This window comes from Plectropomus leopardus, chromosome 2 (genome assembly GCF_026936395.1).
Source record: "Plectropomus leopardus strain MGB_pleo_1.0 chromosome 2, ASM2693639v1, whole genome shotgun sequence".
In the NCBI taxonomy this organism is placed as follows: domain Eukaryota; kingdom Metazoa; phylum Chordata; class Actinopteri; order Perciformes; family Serranidae; genus Plectropomus; species Plectropomus leopardus.
This window is the reverse complement of record NC_142177.1, coordinates 35,566,934-35,590,643: the sequence shown is the minus strand read 5'-3', so window position 1 is coordinate 35,590,643 and position 23,710 is coordinate 35,566,934. Positions and strand designations below refer to the sequence as shown.

The 23,710-nt window shown below is 40.6% G+C and overlaps 1 protein-coding gene across 6 annotated transcripts in view; it reads left to right on the top strand.

The window, feature by feature from the left end:
- Nucleotides 1-23,710, top strand: part of LOC121960036 (plasma membrane calcium-transporting ATPase 1-like) — a 132,566-nt gene that overhangs the window by 83,832 nt on the left and 25,024 nt on the right. For all 6 annotated transcript variants that reach the window (XM_088069580.1, XM_042509639.2, XM_042509646.2 and 3 more), the window contains 9 exons: nucleotides 7,373-7,555; nucleotides 10,021-10,235; nucleotides 10,347-10,589; nucleotides 12,097-12,338; nucleotides 12,424-12,661; nucleotides 16,894-17,073; nucleotides 18,622-18,709; nucleotides 19,304-19,410; nucleotides 21,548-21,739. In XM_088069580.1, the coding sequence (XP_087925706.1) occupies nucleotides 7,373-7,555; nucleotides 10,021-10,235; nucleotides 10,347-10,589; nucleotides 12,097-12,338; nucleotides 12,424-12,661; nucleotides 16,894-17,073; nucleotides 18,622-18,709; nucleotides 19,304-19,410; nucleotides 21,548-21,739 (1,688 nt within the window). The remainder of the gene's footprint in view (nucleotides 1-7,372; nucleotides 7,556-10,020; nucleotides 10,236-10,346; nucleotides 10,590-12,096; nucleotides 12,339-12,423; nucleotides 12,662-16,893; nucleotides 17,074-18,621; nucleotides 18,710-19,303; nucleotides 19,411-21,547; nucleotides 21,740-23,710) is intronic.

Sequence of the window (23,710 nt, the reverse complement as noted above, 5' to 3'; positions counted from 1 at the left end):
ATCCGACACATGTCCAACTTCCTCCGCAAGCTGTCTCCACACACACACACACACACACACACACACACAAACATACAAAAACGCACACACGCACACAAACACACAGGCCCCCCCCCTCCCGACCTCCCATGGTTTGAGCATCTGCTGTGGACAGAATGCTTCTTGATGTACACAGAAACACACACACACACACACACACACACACACACACACACACACACACACACACACACACTCTCTTTGCTCTTGGATGCTCATCACACTTTTGCACACAGAAATGATTCACAGAGCTGCAGTCACGGGTGACCTCCCCTAAAAACACATAGAGAACAAAATCTGCAGCAACACCTTTGGTCACTTTGTAGCCTTCAGTGGTGGAAGTATTTAGATCCTTTACCTAAATGGTATTTTAGGTATTTTTCAACCTGCACCCTGTTTTCCAATGTTCTTGTGTCTCAGTGACAAATGGGAACAACAGTTTTTAAAATTGGTCCGGTATTGGGGAGTCGGCTTCACCTGGAAGCTGCAACACGGGCTGCAATGTAACCACTCGGGGCTGCAGCGCCGAGTCCTGTACGTCAACTAAAAGTGCTTGATTTTGTCACAGACAGGCACTGATTGTTATAATAACTGTTTGTCAAAGAACTAAAATGTTTTTCTTTAACTTTTGCTTTATCCAATCTGTTTGTAATTGTGTCTAACTAAGTCTGGCTCAAGAAGTCTCATGTCAAGTGTCGCGAGTTACGTTGTTGCAGGAAGACGACAACAAACAGACCAGATCAAGCAAGGGAAAAGAAAAGCATTTTATTTCTTTGTCAACAGGTTTTATCGACCACGGCTGCGGCTGTTTTTTTACATGACTCCAGTGAGATGATGATGCTTCCTTGTGTCTGCTGGGTGTAAAAGCAGGCAGCTGTTCATACTTTTGAATGTGTCAAGATTATGTATCTGTCAGGTTAGGTGGATTTATTCTGCCACCTAGTGGCCAAAAATCTGTTAATTCACCTTTAAGTTACACTCTCACCTTCAAACACTTTACTTTGCTGTTTTTTCAATCCCTTTAAAGCATAATCACATCCTGCAGACGTTTCACTGTGAAAAAATCTAGTGAGAAAAACGGAGCATTAGAGCTGCAACAGCCTGTTCTCATCAGATACCGATGCTTTGCCACAACCTTCAGCGTGTGATGGTGACGCTCAGGGCACCTTTAGCTTCTCTGTGTGACGTCGGGCTCAAATTCACTGTAAAACCTGGTTAATGTGAAACGGCTTCAGTCAAGTTCAGGCAACAAAACTATTTGTTAGGTCTTAAAAATGGTCATGTTGTGGGTTAAAATTATTTGTGTTGCATAACATTATGTTAGGTGAGTATGTCAGTGAGTAACGTCTGTACAGAAATTATGCAACATAATGTTAATATAACACTGATTTTTGGTTTCATACAGACACAAACTACAGGTCTGGGTAAAGGTCATATTTTCTTTGACTCATACATAACATCTTAAAGCTGCCTCTTTTTTCTGGTCAACAATCTCAAACTTAAGAAGTTCAAAGGCATCAAATCGTCACAAATGAGAGGCTGTAACTAGGTGATGATTAGTGGGCTAGTTGAATAATTGGCAAATTGTTGAAGCTCGAGGTGCCTTAAAGGGAGGCCCAGAGGGTCCCAGGGCTCCCCGCCCCCCAAAACTCCCTACCCCCCGCACAAAATAAGGCTGCGGTTTCATCATTTTTCAAGTTAGCGAAAAGAAGGTGGCGTCTTGTGAAATTAGACAACCTAAAGCAACCATGTCAACAAAGCTTGTCAGGAAGTGGACTGAATAATGTTCTAAATTTAGGCTAAATTTGGGCAAAGGAACAAATGGCATGGCAATTTTTAAAAGGGTCCCTTAAACTCTCACATCAAGATATCTGAGTAAAAAATGGTTTCCCATGAGTCTCCTTCAGACTTGAGAAGGCTTGTACTCAGTCAATGTACCCCTTCAAATTAAAGCTGTGTATTTGTATGTTTAAACCAAGTAGCAGCCTCCAAGGCTGAAAGATGAAGCCAATGTGGAAGTGCAAAAAACTGCAGATCCATGAACGGCCGTTTGAGGCTGGCTCCAAAACAGACTCAATCCCCGTAGAAACCAATGTTAAAATGTCCAACTTTACAGCAGAAATCAACATGTATACAGCCTGATACAAAAAGAGGTTTTAGTCTTTATAGCTAATTTCAAAATTCATGACAACCGTACGGGGGTGAATTTTTATATATCTTGCTCTTTGCACTTTAATGAGGCCCAGTGTTAAGCAAATATAATGGTGTGGCCACTTGAGTGACACACTGTCAGTGAGTCGTCTCTACGTGTCGCTACAGTCTGTGAGTCAGATCCACCCCTCAACAATATCTCAACTGCTGAATTTCCAAAATTGAGGTTTTAAAACTGGAGTCCACATTGACGTTATGGGGGAGCTACGTCAATTATTCATACAGTATTAATACAGTCTATGGTATGAACAGATACGTAACACATTATAACAGGAATGTTTTGGAACTGAAATTATGACTGTGGCGTCATTAGTTGCACATCAGATAACTGGTAAAATTTACTATAAAATATTAAAAAACAAAGTTTATCAGTGTGCAACACCTTAACTTGCAGCTAGCTTTCTTCAACAGCATAACAGAATTTCCTAAAATTTAGTCATGGCTTTTGGTTTTAGTGTGCCACCACCATTCTCAGGGGTCCCGTCTGGCCATCCCTATAAAAAAATCTTGGGGCACCTCTGCTGGAGAGGGAATTAAGCTTTTTGAGCAGTTGAAAAGCTTTAAAAGCTCTTCTCTGTGCAGGAAGTAACTCAACCGTGATTTAAAAAACAGCAAAGTCGAAGCAACAGGAAATAACGAGTGAATAAAAATAGTAAAGTGTTAAAAAGAGAAAATGAGAGCAGCAGGGAGGTGAAATGGGTCTGCTGTTGTACTGATGGAATAACTGCAGTGAAAATGTGCATTACTCTGAATTCATCAAGACAACAGGTTCTCTTTTCAACAGTTTCTATTCACTCGTGCACCTTTTCTTTGCCTTGTTGTTTTTTTCTATTACCGTTGAATTAGAGTCAATGAAACTTCCTGCAGATGTTTCACATTAAAAGCCCACCAGGAAGGGGGAGTATTTGTCCTTTGAGCTGCTGGAAGGCTTTTAATGTGAAACATCTGTGCCTAAGGTGTTGAGTTTTGCCGACAGCAACAACAACAAGAAAAAATCAGGAATTAGCGAATTTAAAATGTTCCTACCACACATTTTCACACGTTTATTATATTCTGATGATTGCGACTCTGTTGACACTGTTGAGAAAAAGCGACTGATCTGCGCAGTGCCGTGATGTTTTTTGGCTGAAGCGAGGCTGTCAGTGTGTGTGGGAGTTGCACCCTTGCAGTATTTAGTGGGCTGTGGGCTGTCGTCTGTTCTGTTTGTGTATCCTCAGTTTCTTTTCTTTTCGCCTTTGATTCCTCTCATTTCTCTCACTGTTGCCTCCTTGCAGGGTGTTGCTCAGGACTTCATGTTGTCTTGTAATCACTGTTTGACTCTCTCCCTCTTCTCTGTTATTTTTTCTGTCTTGCTGAAGTCTCCTGCAGCCTCCACAGCTCTGCAGCCTCCTCTACCTCCTTCTGTCTATCTCTGTCGTGGTTCTGCATCGCTGTCGTTTTTCGTTTTCTGGGGTGATCCTTTGAGTTCGTCTTCTGTTTGTTGACTTGCTTTCTTTTTTGATTGTCAGACACCCTCCCCTCCCCTCCTCTGCCCGCCGTGCGCTCTCCCATGGTTCAGTGCTGCGCCTGTTTACAGTTCTGTGGTTGGTCAGTGGGTCTCAGTCCTGTTCATGTGAAGCTGTGTCAGTTAGTTCTATGTTGTGGCTTGTCTCCAGAGTGGACCATGTGCATAAAGCTCCGCAGCTTCCTGGTTTGACACCGACTCATTCCCACATTCAGAGTGTCTAAATGTCATGTTGAGGTCATGCTGTCGTGTAATGACTTCCCTTAAAGCAAAATTCTGTGTGGGAACTTCTGATGAAACTCAGAGTGAGGCAGTGACGATAACAGTGAGGGAGTTCTTTTAGGATTAGTGTCCAAAAAACATACTACACTCCCTGGTTTTAATCCAGCGTAGCCAACTCTTGGATGTTCTTCAGGCTCAGTGTGGATGTTTTTGACAAAATATGAGCCGTGATCTGGGTGGAAGTTTTGGTCATCTTGGCAGATTTATTTTTGAGAGACATTGAGCCCCATGCAAGAACATTTTCTTATCTTTCTCTTACGTTTCTCCATCCGTGTTTGAACAAATGTTCAAACATCCCTCTTTGTGAATCCTTGATTTTATCTTGATGGATACAAGCTGTGTTTGTGAATTTTGATCATCAGCCTCCAAATTGCTTTATGAGGCGACCTGCTCTGCTACAACAGTAGATGTGATACACACTGCAAATTCAACATCCAGGCAAAATTACTTCACAACTTTTTATGTAATGAAAATCAGAAATCACTACAATGATTTTCACACCACAGGACTGATTTGTTACATGTTAAATGGCAAATCAAGTTTATAATGCATTCAGACTTACATCAGTGTCACTGAAAACAATGACAGACACTCAGTGGTCACTTTATTCTCTACACTCCAATATGACTGCTCTGTCATAAACTTTTATGATGCCTTCATATTATTTATGTCATAGAGGTGTTAATTAAATCATGTTTTGGCATCGAGGTGAGAGTTAAGGATGTGCTGTTGAAATGGACTCCATTATATTTGAGAGGTGTTTTTAGTATTCTGCTACTGTCATGTCAATGGCAAGGACAACAAAATAAAAACACCACTCAATTTGATTTAATCCGAAAAAACACCACCTGTAACTGTGACATCGCTTTTTTAAATTTTATTTCATAAACGTTAGATAAGATTTACGGCAGAACAGTATTGGATTGTGTAAGATTGTACAGGTAAGACAAGGCAAATCTTTTTATACAACATCTTTTAGCAATTCAAAGAGCTTTACATAAGAAATAAAGGGACAAGATACAAGAAACACACGGCAGTATAATAAGATACAAAAGAGAGAAGCAGAAATATAAAGTAAAACTGGTGTTTTGATAATTATACTTTACACCAGCTTTTATTGCCATCTCAATGTCTTTCTCTGTCACAGAGATTAGGAAATATAAATATACAGTTTTACTCAAACTCTCCTGCTTCCTTTTCAAAATAAAAGTCCTCTGATAACATCTCTGTCGATGGATTCCCATCAGTCGTTGACACAATGAATTTTATTGTGAAACATTCGCAGGACCGTGTTGTTAAGAATGCAGGAGCTTGCACGACTTCATAAATGAGAGGAATTTATGCTTATAAATGTGGAAATACAGAACTCATAGCAGCAGGCGGTCCTGCAGAAGCAACACAGCAACAACGCTGCCAATGTGAGCGCCGCCAGCGTGCAGTTTGGCGAGGTTGCCATCACGTGCTGCTCATGCAGTGTGTTTCAGGCGTCATACTCCCTGCAGTGGTGCCTCACATTATGTTTTTCTTATGATTATATACTGTTGTGTGTTTTTCCTCTGTGGAGAAAGGCAGACGATCGACACATACATCACACAGCAGGATAAATCCATGAGTGTGACAAGTTCTCTCGTCTGTTTGTGTTTGTGTGAGGAGTTCTTGCATGAGGTCCAATCAGTCACTTAGCTCAAGACATTTTAATCTCAGATTTCTGCTGAAAACTCACAGGAGAAACAGCACAAAAGAGGACTATATTGGTTTCCACTCCCAAACACTCCAGATTCCTACCCTTGTTATTATTATTATTGACTTATTTTGCTTTTGGCTGCTTCCAGTGAAAGTTTCGCCAGCAGAAAACAAAATGGCACAGATCTGATCTCGCCAGTCGATGATCCAACAGGCTTCATTACTTGACACCTCAGCAGGTGATAAAAATAGGACAATAGGAGCAGAATCTGCCTCGTCACTTTTGAATTTAATATGAATTTCATTAAAATTCCCTGGTTATGTTTGAGATAACCTGAGCAGAGTTTTGCGGTGAACACCCGAAGTTTCTTCTGGTTATTTAGAAACTTCTTTTAAGTCATCCAGGAATCTAAATCTGCTTTATGTCCATGATCTGTTGGTATTGTTGGTTCCAGAAGTGATGTTGACATTGTTACCAGCAGTGACTCTCTTTATCATAGCATAATACAGTTAGCTGATGGATCAGAACATTTCCAGGTTTTAATGTCAATAAATCCTCCCAGCTTCAGTCAGAGTTGTCAGCTCAGTTGTTCACGAGGACAAACGGCACATCAAACCTCAGTGTGTCAGATCAGCGTAGATCTGTTCTGTTTACATTCACACCAGCTCACATTTCTTTGGTACGGAAATATGACAAACAGCAGTGGATGGAGGGAGTGCAGCTGGATTCAGTGTAAGCTCTTCAGCAGAGATCAAACAGATCAGAAAGCTTCACGTTACAGTACTACAGTCCAAACAGGATCCCAGCTGACGAAGGGAAATGCAAATACACAGTTTGTTTATGCAAATGAGGAGCAAAGCCGGCGAGCAGGACGTGAAACCAGACGCCACACCAGACTTCATAACTCAGCCTCGTTCCAAACTCGGAGCTCTGATGTGAAACAAACACAGTGTGTGTGTGTGATTGACGGCCCCCGGTTAAATCCTCTCTGTTGTATCTGCTGTTCTCTGTTCTGTCTGCTGCTCTTCATTATGAACTGCTGCTCCCGACTCGTCTCTCTGAAAGCTACCTGGACCTTTTTCATGAATGTTCTGTGATCACAAATTGATGAAATGCGACTCTCTGCATTCAGCCAAAGGGTCGCCATGTTACTAAAGATGTTAAAGTTGAAAAAGAGTCAGAGGTCTTTTCTGATCTCTGAGACAAAAACTCGTCCAGTCGTTTTCATCTTTCCCCTCCGACTGAATCTGTAACGTTTTCTCTGCCTCTCTGCCCTTCATCCCCAAACCACTCCTGAACCCTGCTCCCTCCTCCTTTTTGTTTTGTGATTTGTTATTATTTATTGATTTGATTCATTCACCTTTTGTCAACTCGTCCTGCCTCCCCTCATCCTCTGCTGTTGAAAACTTTCCTCTCCTCCATCTTCGTCCTTAAAAACACAACCCTCTGCATCTTTCACAATCTTACATCACTCTGTCTCATTCCTCCCTCTTTACTCCATCTTCACCTCTTCTTCATCACAAACCCTTTCCTGACCTCTCCTAAACCTCCTCCTCCTCATTTCTCTTTACTCTCCACCCCGGTCCCACCTCCCTTCTTCCTTTTACCCCTCGACCACCACCTTATCGCCCCACCCTCCCTCCCCCTCCCAGCCAAAACCCAGGACGGCATCGCCCTGGAGATCCAGCCGCTGAAGAGCGAGGAGGCCGCCGAGTCGGAGGAGAAGGAGGAGAAAGAGGAGGCCAAACCGGTGAAGAAGGTCAACGTGACCAAGAAGGAGAAGTCGGTGCTGCAGGGCAAACTGACCAGACTGGCTGTACAGATCGGGAAGGCTGGTGAGGAGCACACACACGCATGCACATACACACACACACACACACACACACACACACACACGTACACAAACATATACATCAGATCAGTCTTTATCTCTTGAAGTACAGGACATTTTAGTTTATCACAGAAACTGGGAGATCCATCAAAACAGAAAAAAAATCTTTCAACACCTACAAAGTGAAATTTGGCCACTGAAACATTTATTTACCAAAATGCTCCACAAAAATAAAAAAAGTTAAAAAAAAAAAAAAGTGTAATGGACAATATTAAAGCAACCATGTAGTTGTATATGATTAACTCAAACACTGTTATAAAAAAAAAAATCTTAAAGGACAGTTAAAACATCAGTATGAAATAATACAAAGATATACACCAAAAACAACAATAACAGAAACATTAAAAGCAATCAAACTACAAATAAAAGGAAATAAAATAGATAAAACATCAATTAAAACGATAAAAATAAATACATAAATAAATAAAGGGAATAAAAAGATAACTTTTCTCCTTGATGGCGTGAATTGGTACGGTCGTTCTTTCACACACTGGAGTTCAGCTCCTGCACATTTCATCCTTTAAGTGGAATATTTGGCCTGATTTTCTTGTTTTAAGAAAATATTTTGATTTCTAAATGTGCCTCCAAACTGCTGACAACTCATTATGGGATGTCGAGGTTTAAGTTTTTTTCTTAACTGTTATCTGAGTACACCCTGGACTGGTCAAAGCTGGTAAAAGATAGTATAAAATAACTAAATGTAAATCGAACATCTTTAGTCTTTTGATGGGAGCTTGTACGTCAGTTTCCTGCTTACAGTTTTTTTTTTATTTGCCAAGATAGACTAACACGTCTTGGATCTGATAACTGTCCTGTCCTCTGACTCTGGGGAGGACAGAGAAAAAAGATAAAGAAACAGAAATGTGGGACTGTTCCTTTAATAGCGCACGGCGTGATGAGGCAGGGAAGAGGCTGAGGGTCAGAATGCACTCAGTTTTATTGGATGGACGTTTTATTGGGAACATGATTCATCCCAGAATTGAAGGTATTTTCTGTGTCATTTCAATTGACCTTAATACACTGAGGGGCTTTCAGGACAGGGCGGACTGCAGTCACGACCAGTCACAAACTACAGAAATAGAATTTGGGCCGAAAGACTTTGACAGGAGGTGACTGACAGCAGAGGTGAAGCAGAAAAACAAGAGCAGCGGATTTGTCTGTTTCACCTGTTTATGATTTTACGCTCAGGCGGCTATCTGACTTACAGGCAAATATTTATTAGCCAAATATTAAAGGCACGTTTTTAAATCGTCTTGTTAAGTGCCAAGACTTCCTGTTAATATTTTACCTTTGTTTTGCATCCAGACCTCAGCGCTTTGCTAAAATATGAGCCAATAATACTTTTTTGATTTAACCAGAAGTCCTCTGTGATTTGAGTTTGTTTTAGAAGCCTGATATTTTGAAATGTTGCATTCAGCAATCAGTCAAACATAAATGACAAATCAATGCATTAACGAACATAAGTCTGCAGCTTTTTTGGTGTTTATTTGATAATTGGTTGTAGAGACAGACAGAACATGAAGAGGGGTGAAAGGTGAAGACATGCAACAAAGTCTGAAATCAAACCAGAGACACTGTGATGACATGGTTTGCATCTTAGAGCCTACTTTTACCTGGTAAAACCTCTGAGAACCCAAATCACCAAAAACAACTTTAATATGTGATTTAGGGACTTTAGGGTCTTGAGTGTATAATAAAATGCATTAAAACAATTTTCAGACATTAGCCTCAATCTAAATTTGAAATATTGTCATTTTAATTTTCCACAGTTTCCTGAATCTGGGTTGATTTGGGCATGGTTATCCCTGATCCATATCACGTCATATGTAGAAAGCCAATTTAAATACTCAAAGTCAGGTGTCACTTGACATGGATTTAAAATGCCAAATAGAAATCCCTCAAAACTTCGTCCAACTCAACGTGAAATGGGCAGTTTATACAGCATAGGTGTGCTGTCACCAGATGTGGTCCTTGTCAGGGACACATCCGGACGCAGTAGTGTTTAAACTGCAAAAAAAAAAGAAAGTAGTCAGTCGCGTCCCAGACCACGCGGACTGGACGTGGACGTTTGTATTAGCGCTGTCAACTTGTGATCAGATCACAGAAGACGCCTGCTAATACCCGGTCTACACAGGCTGTTAGATGTCCACAAAAATCACATTTCTGCTTACTTACTGTGTATTACTGGAGTTATTAGACATCAGATTGTGCCTAAATGCACCACAGGACTTTTTAAAAGGTCACATCAACAATATCTTACACTAAAATAACAAACTAATCATTTTAATGGCATACTTAGGGTATATAAGTCATATTTCATGCTGTGGAAGCCAGTGGCCTCTCTATATAAAACTGACTTGACCTGAATGGGACATTGGCTCGCGTTTAACGTCCGCTCGTTCCAAACAGGTCTGATCATGTCGGCTGTGACCGTCATCATCCTCATTCTCTACTTTGTGATCGACACCTTCGGGATCCAGGGCCGGGCCTGGGTGGCCGAGTGCACACCCATTTACATTCAGTATTTTGTCAAGTTCTTCATCATCGGTGTGACTGTGCTGGTGGTGGCTGTTCCTGAAGGGCTGCCGCTCGCCGTCACCATCTCTCTGGCCTACTCCGTCAAGGTAAGCGGGGCGGGAAACAAAGGGATTATAGGAAATATAAGCTTATTTGTCATGTTTGTTGAGGATTTGATAACTAAACACAAACCTCCAACCTCGTTCTCTGTATTTTAGAAAATGATGAAGGACAACAACCTGGTGCGCCACCTGGACGCCTGTGAGACCATGGGTAACGCCACAGCCATCTGCTCGGACAAGACGGGCACGCTGACCATGAACCGCATGACGGTGGTGCAGGCGTACATCGGCGACACGCACTACAAAAGCGTCCCCGAACCCGAAGTTATCAAACCAGAGACTCTGGAAGTTATGATCAACAGCATCTCCATCAACTCCGCATACACCACCAAGATCCTGGTGAGACCTTCGCGGTCACAGCTACATTCAGTCACAACACTAACATCAACCTAAAACCTCATCTACCTAACCGAAACCCAACCCTAAAACGCTCTAAAACAGCCCTTTGAGGAAGTGAGGACCGGACAGAAAGTCTTCTCTTTCCAGAAATGACCACAAAGTCAAAAGCTGGTCCCCACTTGTTTGGAATCATTTCTTGGATGCTGAAAGAACTATTTCATCCCTAAAATGATCATTTGTATAACAGCTACTCATCCTTTTTCACCCTGAATTTGAGAAGAAAACTTTTGTCGCCTGCGTAAACGCTGAACAGATTTTAAAAGTGGAGAAAATCCTGGATGAGTTGAAGTCATAGGAGCTCTTTAAAGTGTAATGCCTGCATTATAATCCAAATCTGATTTATCCAGTTATATGTGCAGAACTTCTCAAACGTGCATTTTAGTTAAAAATGGGAATTCTGCTGTCATTTACTCATGCATGCTGCTCTGCATCAGTGAACATTTTCACTGATTTCAATTGGAAGCACAAGCAGATTTCGAAGCACTCGTGTGCTCAGGCACGGCAATCATCCGTGTGTGATTTTGTTTATGTGAAAGTGTTTTAAATAGGATGGTTTTAGTGAAAAATCATGTGTTTGGGAAGTACTGAGCATACGATGTGATAAATTAGACTTGGATTATACTGCAAGAGTTGTGTGAGAGTTTGCAAACACATGTTTTGATATCATTTTGCTGTGGTTGGTCATGGACCCCTTTGACTCCAATTCATGAAGAATTTTCTCAGTTTTTGGATTCTCCGCTCAGGCATGCGATAAAAACAAAGTTTCCTTTCACAAATTCAGTGTAACACAGGGTGAGTAATTGATTTACAAATAATCATTTTTGGGGAGAAGTATTCTTTTAACTTCACCTTAACCCTGACCCTTGTCTCGTATGTCCTGCCCTGGGGACGGTTGGAGCCCAAAAAACAATTACATGAGTTTTTTTTTGTGAAGTTCAGCTTGCAAATGCTTTTTTTTAAAGATCCCTTTTAGATTTTTCCCCATTCTTTTATTTTAGAGTAACCAATTATTTTGTACTTAAGCTGCACTTAACTTGGCAACTTGTCAGTTGATTAGTTGCTAAGCTACAATTGTGGTTCGGGTGAGAGGTTCACTGCACAGTCTATTAATGTGAAATAGCTCCAGCTGATATAATCTGCTCTCTGCAAAATCTATCAGGAAAAGCAGCAGTCAAAAAAAGAACCCAAAGAACAGAGATCGGTCAGCCTCTGAGATCAGTGAATTTAGATATTTTAGGTCACTGATCCAAAAATCAAACCAGCTGCCAGACCCTGACTGCAGGTTAACTTCTGCTCTCTTTTGCCTCAATACTTATTGTGTGAGTGAACAAAAATCCAGTTACATCAAACACATCTGGACATGCAGAAGTAGCCTTAGTGCTCCTTTCCGCCTGTAATGACACAAAACTGATTGATCATCACACTCAATCTTTTTGTCCCTCCTCAGCCTCCGGAGAAAGAAGGCGGCCTGCCTCGCCACGTGGGCAACAAGACGGAGTGCGCTCTGCTGGGCCTGGTGCTGGACCTGAAGAGGGACTACCAGCCAATCAGAGAAGAGATCCCAGAAGAGAAACTCTACAAGGTTTACACCTTCAACTCCTCCCGCAAATCCATGAGCACGGTGCTGAAGAACGCTGATGGAGGCTTCCGCATGTACAGCAAGGGAGCGTCAGAGATCGTCCTGAGAAAGTACGAAAATACTGAAAATGTCTGTGGGAAGAGGAGAGGACGGACAGACCTAATGATCTCCCTCTGTCTCTGTCTTCTCTCTCAGATGCTCTCGTATCTTGGACGCCCAGGGTCAGCCTCGGGTCTTCAAGCCGAAGGACCGCGACGAGATGGTGCGTAAGGTGATTGAGCCGATGGCGTGCGACGGGCTGAGAACCATCTGCGTGGCTTACAGGGACTTCCCCGCCGAGGCCGGAGAGCCGAACTGGGACAACGAGAACGAAATCCTGAACGAGCTCACCTGCATCGTCGTGGTCGGCATCGAGGACCCCGTCAGACCTGAGGTACAGAACTAATTTATTTTATTTTATTTTATTTTACTTAAAAGGGACCACGTGTGGTTTAGAACATAAATGTTACCGTTTGGTGCACCCTGCCAACAGGATTACAGGATTAGGATAGATTAATTATAGGAGTGTCATTTCACATCATACCTCCATCAGGGGTTTAACTCTCAGGTGTGATACATTAAAGATATGATGACATAAAAAATGTATAAGTTAAAAAAATACGTCAATATCAATATCGCAACAATATTGTTGGGTTGACTTTTGGTGCTTTTACAAAATATTTACACAATAAGATTTTTGATAAATAATCATCAGTGAAGTGGATATAATGACAAATGACAAATAATAGAAAAGCTGAACAGTCTGATGCATTAAAAAAATTAGATCACTTTATTGCAAAAACCAGGAAAAGAGAACACTTACAATATTATGAGATCCAAAATCTAATATCTATAGACTTTTCACACTACACTAAGCCCCGGGCTGAGGGAGCTGTAAGTTACACGGAGCTTAGCTCTCCATATCTGTTAATTTATCTCAGTCTGTATTTGCTACTCCTTAAATACATAATTATAATAATAACTTACATTTAAAAAGAAAGAGTTTACTAAGTGCTTTGGCAAACAAAGCAAAGCAGGAGCATGATAGCCCAGAGGCAAAATAACAATAGAAGCTGAACAATAATGTCGAAGTAAAGCCAGACAGTAATTAAGGTGGAACTTAACAAGAAATCAGATGCAAGAACAAGATAAAAGAAAGACGATAAAGAGAAATGGAGTTAAAAACAATGAAAAACATAGCAATAAAAGTAAATACAATAAAAAGATCAAAAGTAGTGAACACTTTAAAAATGGGTTTTAAGGAGTGATTTCAAAGAGGTCACTGATTCCACAAGCTTCATGTCCTCTGCCAAAATAAGTAATAATATATAATAATAATAATGATAATAATAATAATAGGCTAAAAAATAGATAATAGGCTAATCATGTCGTGTTCAGAGCAGCTGTTAGGGTCAATATTTGAGGCTGTGGACATTTTGATACTTTCACACCATCATTTTAATATCCATGCATTTATTTATTTGTGCAACATAAGTTTATCCAAGGTAGCTGATAAGGTGATCTGTCAGGTGACCTGGCCTGGTAGGTATTTCAGGGGCTTTTTCTGTGTTGTGTTTGTTTTTGATTAAGGGGTTGACCCTCGAAACCTCACTTTGGTGGTTACTGAAAATATTCATGAAAGCACGTACGAGTATGCAGACGATCTCTGTTGAGGACCAGTTATTTATCTTGATGTGTGCACCTTTGTAAACATTTTTGAATAATTTTCATAATGGTTCTGGGATGTAACCTCATCAAATGTCCACTGTGCGTTGACCTTTTTGTGTGAGAGAGATTAAATTTCAACATTGAGTATTTTTTTCTTTTTCTTTGTCTTTTTCAGGCAAATATTCGCTGTATGAATTAAAATCTATTGATAGTTTATTTTTCCACTTTGGCGGGCACATTCATGATTGCATCAGCACTTTCACATCTCCCGACCCCCAAAAATATGTCTCCTTTGAAAGCCACATTATAATTTAAACTCTGAGTAAAAAAAGTGGACTTTTTTTAAAGGTCAGTGCTGATAATCAGTGTTTGTCGTCGCAGCTGTTTTCCGCTGCTACAAAAATGATTTTGGCTGATTTTGAAATGTCCTGCATGCTCTGTAGGCATGAAACCAAATCACTGACGTTTGTTTTATTCCTGAAAGAACATGAGAGAGAACAGACAAAACATGGAGCTGAAGAGTGTAACCAAACACATCCGACAGGCTGCTCATAATTATATTAAAGTGATTCTGTTGTGAGGAAAAATGCCGAGGTGAAAACATTCAATAGTCCATGACAGAGCTGAGATAAACGAACAGCGTTTTCCGAACAGGAACAGTGGAGTGAGTCGTGGTCAGGTGTGCAGGTGCTCTGAAGTGTTAAATGAAGCCTGTAATGAAGCTCAGACGGCATCAGTGTTGCTGCCTGCTGCTTTAATGTCAGAGCACAAAGATCACAGACAGGATGGAAATAACTGGAGAGCAGCAGGATTCAGCCAGTTTATCTCTACATGACCTGGCATGTGAGAGACACAGAACTCTGCCTAATATTGCCGCTTTTAGACAGAAAATTCATATTAATGTTCTAAAACATGAATCATGCATGTAGCTGTGAGCTGGCAGCTGTAGCAACTGCACGAATACTTCAGCTGTTTGCCATCATTTAAAAGCAGAGGAATTACATGGACAATTATTCTGTTTGGTACCTATTTTCTCATGTTTTTGTGTCTTAATGACAAATCATTTTTGAAATTATTCTAGTAATAAGATAAGACCACTGCAGGCTGCAAGTAACCAAATCATGTCCACTAAAAGTGCTTGTTTTCTAACCACTCGGGCATTTTTGCGATTTACATTAACTTAAAAGGTTTGTTTTTGCCACAGAGAGGCCTGTTTTGTAATTCTAAATGCCTGACAGATTATTTTTATTTTTTTTGCCTTTATTAGATTTTATTAGACAGTTTAAGCGTGAAAGGAGGAGAGAGAGGGGTTAACATCAGCAAAGGGCCGAGGTTGGAAACAATCCCACAGCCGCTGTGGCGAGGACTTAGCCTCTGTAATGGGGCGCCCGCTCTACCAACTGAGCCACTAGGCGCCCCATGTGTTTGACAACATTATTGAAAGAATCCCTACAGAGATCGACATTTTTGTAAAAGAGTAAGCCCCGAAATTGCTATTGCCCATTGCACCAGACTCCATTTACATAAACAGCAATTTTAGCATGTATAGAACCAGCGTATTTTCACATCCAACGGGGTGAAATAAGGGTTTATTTCAACCAAACCAGAGTTGGTGATTGTTGGAGCAATAGAGAGACGGATAAAAGACAGTTTTGTGAGTTGTTATTCGTTTCTGTCGACTGTGAGTGAAATGTGTTTTACATAGATAAAATTGCTGTTTATTTATATGGAGTCTGGTTGGTTTGGTGATGGAGGTTTCTGGAAAAACAAAAAGGGATCTTACTTTGTAAAAAAAAAAGCTCTGTCTCTGTGGGGATCCTTTACATATTGTTGTCAGCCACTAAAAATAATGTGAATCTGTCTATGGCAAAAACAAACACTTTTAGTGGATATAAACTGACAAGTGGTTACATCGCAGCCTGTTTTGTGGCCACTGCCTGCAGCAGTCTCGCTCAATACAGGACCAATATTAAGAATCATTGATCCCATTAGGGACACTTAGACACAATATCGGAAAACAGATTCCAGGTTAAAAATACTGACGTTACCCTTTAAAAGTTATGTATCGCCATCACGCAGGATACAACGCTGAACAAAGTCTAGCAGTGACACACAGCAACTAGTCAGTAAAGCAGCCTGGATCAGCCTTGAGTACTTTTTCTGTCTGTATGTTGCACCTGGTGTGTCCCAGGTGTGTTCAATGACCCGTCTGACCCCTGTCCCCTTAGTTACTGTCGCTACACCTGACGGCTCTCCGTTCTGCCGCTGCACATGTTGAATGTGCAATCGTAACAGTTTTACCATAAAAATCCATATTCATTTTTGAACATTGGATCATTGAACTTCAGTATGTTCCGAAAAATCTTCAACCATCTCACTGGCTGGAAAATGCTCATCATAATGACAGTCCAGCCTCTTTACTTGCTCCAGGCTCCCCTCTGTGCGGATCAAACATGTGATGTGTGTTTGTGTTTGGAAGCAGCACAGAACTCCTGTTGGTCTATTGGTCAAATGCCATTTGAGCCACCCGTTGAGCAGACGAAGTCGTCAACAGCTTTCTGATTGTTCACTGACCATTATGTCGCCATGGACTCCTCGCAGATGTCAGTCTGCGTCTCTTGTTATTCACTCTATTATCTGAGATGAATGAGGTCTCACTTAGGATTTGATAAAAAAAAAAAAAAAAACGTCAACGGTGAGATCTCAGGTGAAATCTGCTGCAGCTGTTGCAGGATGAGTCCCACATGTTGGCATCTGGAGACGTGATTCTCGATCTGTTTTATCATGAATCGCTTTAATAGAATAAATCAGACTAAAGGACTCAACATCAGAGTGTCTCACTTGGGTTGAAGATGAGTGAGTGTCCTTAAAATGATCTTTAAATCAGTGGATAAATCACAAAGAGAAGCTGGCGACTTTCCCCTGAACAGCTGTGCTTTTTTTCTGACACTCTTCCAGGTACCTGAGGCTATTTCTAAGTGCCAGCGTGCAGGCATCACTGTTCGTATGGTCACCGGAGACAACATCAACACCGCCCGCGCCATCGCAACCAAGTGTGGCATCCTGCTGCCCGGGGAGGACTTCCTGTGTCTGGAGGGCAAAGAGTTCAACAGGCAGATCAGAAACGACCAGGGAGAGGTGAGACCAGGGCAGCAACGTTTTACTGAAAGTTAACACAGCGAACAAATATGGAATTAAAATTTTAAGCCTGAAAGCTATAAGAAGTTTGTACCACAGGATGACTCTGAAATTTACAGCCTTGAATTTCATCACATATTTTCAGTAATGTAATATGTGATGATTTATTGGTCTGGCCCATTCAGAGTCCAATTATGTTCCAAATAAAAAAGGTATATATTATAACGGTGCATTTATACTCTAAATGCTTTTATAATTGTTAGCAAAAACAATTTTTGGTTAGGATACTTTATAATGTGTTTTTTCTGTCCATGCCAGTGGACAAAGAATCCGAATGCAGAAACCACCTGATAGTAAAAATGACAATTAATTGTCTTAGTAGACCTTTTTTCAACAAAAAAACATGAGTTTATTTATTTGTCATGAATGGTTAATATCATATCATCAGTTCACAATCGATTCACTTATATCAGTGAATAAGGTGATGCTTTAAAACACGTTGCAGTAAATGTTTTGCATTGTATTTGTAATTATGACTCAAAATATCTGCAGTTTCTGAAGCATCTCAAAAAACAGTATGTTGAAAACCTCCTGCCATTAATATTTTGTGAACATATTAAAAAGGATGAATTATAATCTGACTGTATTATTCAGAATCAAATCAGAACAGTATTTCCCTTTTTAAACTGTATTTCCCCTTTTCATTTTCCGGTTTTTGAAAAAATCCTGAGTAAAATCTTTCATATCATGTTTTTAACATATATAAGTAATGTTAAATATCGTGTTTACTTTAACAAGAATAGACTTAATAGACTGAAATGTTTCCTGGCCTCCTCCTTTCCCCGTGGTTGGCCATGCTTGTTAAAAATAAATAAATAATAATAATAAAGTTTATTTATATAGCATTTATCAAAAACAATGTTACAAAGTGCTCTGCACTTAAAATCACACAAAAAAGACAGAAATTTTTTGGAACACAACGCACAAGAAAAATATTAAAGCAACACACGGGAAAAAAAATAAAATGTAAGAAGTACAATACAAAAGAAAAATTTTAAAGCAATGGTTGAATTTAAAAAAGGGGGACGTGGCCCTACTGCGGTCCGCTTTAGATTAAATTGAAACACTGTGATTGGCTTACAGACATCAGTTCAAATACGCCTGTGCATTTGGGTGTAGTCAGATGACATTGATCATAGATCCAGACATCCTAGAAAAGTCATGTCTGTTAAAATGACCGGGGGTCTTTACGGTCTCGTCCTTGTTCAGCTGCTGCAACAGATTTCAGTTTCTGTCTTTTTGAACGATGTCTGTCCAGTTTTCTCAGGTGTTTTAATCTTGATTTGATCAGTATGTGGTTGCTGATAGTCATCAGGTTTGAGCATCTGTATGAAATAAAGGCCAAACTACAAAATAAAAGTTTCTCCATTGTACTAGAACATAATACTTAGAGGCGGGTTACGGAGGATTTTCTGCTTTCATGCTGTAATTACACAGACAGGGATTGTAATTTAAAAATGTTTTTTTTCTTGTTTAATGTGTTTTTAGGTGGAACAAGAGCGTCTGGACAAAGTTTGGCCCAAACTTCGCGTTCTGGCTCGTTCCTCACCGACGGACAAACACACTCTGGTCAAAGGTGGGTTCAGTTTTTGAAAATGTGTACCATTTAGCTTTCTTTACTGCTTGTTAGATCTTTATTTGTCCCTGTGTACAAAATGAGATAACAGGAAAAGGACAGTTCAGCCTAAAATCATATATATGTATTTTTCTCTTATCTGTAGTTGTACTGCTTTTTATCAGTCTGGATTGTTTTGTTGTTGAGTGTCAGAGTGTTGCAGATGTCGGCCGTAGAGACGTCTGACTGCTCTCCAATATAATGGAACTGAATCATGACCGTGTTGCTCAAGATAACCCACAGACCTTAATGTGAGCAGGTTCATGTAGGCACTACTTTCTTTCTACCGAATTACACCCACCAACTGTATCACTGCGCAGAGGGAAGCGTGTATCTGGTGCTTGTGACAAAATAACCTGGGTTAATGAATAAGTACAGGAAAGAGGAATAACATGTCATTTTGATTTCGGGTTGAATTGTGCCTCAGTCATATCTCATACTGGTTGAACTCTAGTTGAAGAACAGTAAATAGCTCCAAAATGTTGTGTTTTTGTTCTTCTTTCTAAAGTATTAATTGAAATGCTGAGTTGTTTTGTTCTTTTTATTATCGATCAGGCATCATCGACAGCACGGTGGGTGAGACTCGGCAGGTGGTGGCAGTGACAGGTGACGGTACCAACGACGGCCCCGCCCTCAAGAAAGCTGATGTTGGCTTTGCCATGGTAACCACTTCTTCATTTCCTCCTTTTTTTCCCCACAACTCAGCACTGCTTCTTATCTGCTGCTCCAGTTCGCTCTGCATCATCACCAAAGAACAGAAAAATCTTTGCGTTACTTAAATTTGTAAACAGCCATGAAAAAGTCCACAATAACACCTGAGTTTCATGCCATTCATAAAGAAAGCCGTGAAATAAATAAATCAGTGAATGTTGAGTTTGGATGCTCATCAGTGGGGTCCCACTGTGCCGCCACATTACTGATCTTATTCTCCAAAGACAAAGAGAGGGACAACAAAGAGACCGATTCTGTCTTTATATTTTTGGTTTATGTCTGTCTATCTACAGTCAGCAGTCTTACCTCCTGTTCAGGGACAGTTAATCATTAATTAGCCGACAGACCTGATCTCTGCTCTCAGTCTTCAGTCCACATCAGTGGCTTTTAGCCTATTAAATAACATTTACATGTACTTTACATCATTACTCACAAATTTGTCAGGCCATACTGCTGTGTTTTATACTTTTACATGTATTTTTCTTCCATTTTCTAGCATCTATCAGTTACTATTAATTTCTGTACAATTTTTTTTTTTTTTCCATGAAATCTCTTCGCGAACATTAGGACTGTACCGATGGTACAGAATGTGAATGTTAAAACATTGGTTTAGGTAATAATTTGGATGTTATAAGACAAAAAGAAGGTAAAAAAATCATAAATAATAATAATTAAATAATTAAAATACTGACAATAACTGTATCCTGAGAGATGGGTTACATTGTCATCTGACTCATCAGCAGCGTGTGTCAAAAAAATGGTCTTGGAAATCTCATGTGGCCCCTCTCATGAGGTGTAGTTTGCCTCCAATCTGAAGGGTATTGACCTTTTGATATAGTTTTTTTGAGTTCACACTGGAAATACTTAAGCAAAGGGCTCCAAAGGACCACACTTACCTTTTCATGAGGTAGGACAATTCTGCCATTTCTGCGACTCAACACAGTCTGCAGATAATAATGATAATATAATAATGTAGTGACTTTGAGCGTCAGTAAGAGGTTTGTGGGTGCTGATGGTTCAGAGGGTTAAATGCAGTTGTGAATTAGCAGCAGTGGCGTATGGTTCCTCAAAGAAACACACTAAAAATCAGTCAAAGACACTGATTGAAGCAGCTCTGCTCGCTGTCACAGTGTTTCTGATCAGTGACTGTTTCAACTGCTGCTGATCAGAAAATATTCACAGCGTGTCGTTTCTCCCATGTGACACCGGCGCACAAAGAGCTGCCTTGAACTCAGCCGATCAGCTGATATTATAGCCGGCACAGATAAATTAAAAGCACAGTGGAAGAGCTCAGTAACATCAGCTGTCTCCTCTGAGTGTTGTTGTGACCTTTGTTTACTGAGGAAAGTCATCTGAACACCAGAGTCTCCTGCAGGCTGCTGAGCAGCTGCTCTGCTGTCAAACAGCAATCTGACAGCAGTAACTGTTCCCGAACACATCACAGGGGCAGTCGGGGGATTTAAACCAGTGACCTTTTAGTCCTAATGTGTCCCATTTGGAATATTTTCAGTTTGCACCCATGTGTCCCAGTTCAATTATCACCTGTTCAGCTGGAAAACAGAGAGCGATCCCCCTCCGTCTGTCTGGAAGAGTCTGAGTCTGCAGAGACACAGCGACTCACATCACAGCTTCTCTTAACACGACGCTCGTTCTCCTGTTTTAATTTCCACACTGTGTCAGATGGGTGGGTTAAAAATAGTGTCACTTAAAGCTTTGCACACTTAAGCAGCATTATCCTTTAAATCAGAGGCCTACGGGAAGGTTGTTTTCTCCAAGAAAACTGGGGGAAAAAAGAACCTCCAGTATTATTTTTTAACATTTCCACTGTATCCACTCTGAGGATGAGCAGCTGGTGTTTCCCTCTCCTCCCCCTCGTGCCTGTCACGCTGCTCTGCAGGTACAGAAGCAAAATACTGCTGAGAGCAGCAGCTCTCTCCTGCAGATGACACGGCAGGCAATCACATTAAACTTCAGAAAAATAATCACAAATCATGAAAATGTGCCTTTTTAGCTTGTGAAACATTAAAATGAATCACCCATCGACAATCATGAGCCAGGATCTGATCGTTTTCCGTTTCTTCTTCTCAGGGAATCGCCGGCACAGACGTGGCAAAGGAGGCTTCTGACATCATCCTGACAGATGACAACTTCACCAGCATCGTCAAGGCCGTCATGTGGGGAAGAAACGTCTACGACAGCATCTCAAAGTTCCTGCAGTTTCAGCTGACCGTCAACGTGGTGGCCGTGATCGTGGCGTTCACCGGCGCCTGCATCACACAGGTAGGCTGAAGGCTGAAGGCTGAAGGCTGCACACTAATGTGAGGTTACGGCTCGTGGTGTTTCACAGCTGCTGAGACACCAGGAGGTCTGAATCTGAGAGCAGTGATGGATCGGCTCGTATTAACACATGAATCTGCTGTTGCAGCTGAAAGTAACCTGCAGGTTTGGGGCGTTAAACATTCATAGTCATCAGTTCCCTCGTGTGGTGTTTATAACTGGCTGTTTGGTTTCTGTTACGGTTGGTATCTTTGGTGTCTTTAGGGGAAATCCAGAGCTGCCAATATAGAAATGAACTCATCATGAAATAATTTAAATTTTAACTCAGTTTGTGTGCTCATAATGAAAGACAATTTTTTAACTTAATTTGTGTGTAATTTCCTCTGAAATAAGCTTTATTTTCACAGTCATCAGAAAGAAAGAAAAAAACGTATCTAAATTTATGGATAACGGTCGGTTGTGGTGTCCTCTGATTCGGGCGATCCGGCTGTTTGATGTTACATCCTGTTTGGTGTTTTTTGTGAATGACTTAATGACTTTTTTCACCAAAGAGGCCTGTGGGAATCCCATAAAAAGGACAATCCCACTAGATTTCTAATTGGAGCTGAATTCAAATCAAGACAAATTTAAATGTAGAGACTTTGTTTACTTATTTTTTTCTTTTTTTTTTTAATTTAGGTTTCACATTGCAAGCTGTGAAAGACTCCGAGTCACATTCAGTTACATCATGATAATGCTAGTGTTTGTCATCTTTTAAGTACATTAAACTGTTGTCTCTGGAGCTTTTATGTTATTTTTCATTTGGTTCATTCTAAAAAAAAAAGTGATTTGAATTTTAGATTGTGTCATACATTATGCACATGTTAATGGAAAATTAATTTTATTTTAATTCTTGCAGCTTTAGACGTCTGTACTTTGTATCAGCACTATCGGTATGACCATGAGTGGGTAATTGTTTGTCGGTCCACAACTCCTGATTCAGATGTTTTGACAACTATTGGATAGCTGAAAAATAATTTTTGTGTGTATTTGTGTGTATATTGAGCATGGACTGAATACAATATTGGACGTGGCTCCCAGGTCATGGATACAACATCGGCGATGGGGCCCCGTTCATTCCTATGAGAGTTGCTCAGTGGTGCATGACGCTAAAATGGCTCAACTGCCGTGTGTAAAATTACCTGGATGATCAGCGCTGCTATAGACGCTGAGCATGGCTGTGCGCGGCTGAGCACGACTGCCAACTTCAGCCAGCTGAGCGACTGACTTCTGTTCTAGCGCTCCACGAGCTTAATGGCAAATGAGGATAAAATGATTTAATCTTGCTGAATTTTTAAACTCCAAAAGTTACCCGAGTGGATGAATTAACTCATGATAGTGAAAGGAGACATTTCAAGGTGGTTACGGTGCCAAAAAAAAAAAAAAAAAAGTATTCACTGAATTATAGATTTCTCTTTCTCAATGTACATCTAAGAAAAGACCCAACGGCATGAGATGAACCAAGATGGCAATGATCAGAAGGCTCATTTCCTTCTCTCCTCATGTTTTTAAAAGAAATGAAACCAGTTCTCAAGTTTCAGAGGTTTAAATGCTTGAGAAAGGCGTCCGAATGCAGCACAAGAAAACTGATGTTGATCCAGGTGTTAAAGGGTTAATATCACCAGGATAAATGTTGCGTGGTTCAGCCATCAGTCAGCTGGTTGAACCTGATTCAGGACGCACACGTTTGAATGAGAATTTGAGCACAAATGAGACCAAACACTGAGTTGTGTAACATGTTGGCTGCACTCAGCTGTGAATCAGTGTTTCCTTCTCTGTGGATTTTGACGATTGAACAGAAGTTTGTGTCCAGATATTATATTAATTTTTGAGGCTCACTGGATGCATCTGCTCTTCTGTAAATCACCTTCTGATCAAATCTCCACAGAAACCAGAAAAAGAGAGTCATTTTTTGATGTGACCGTCGGAGCGCTG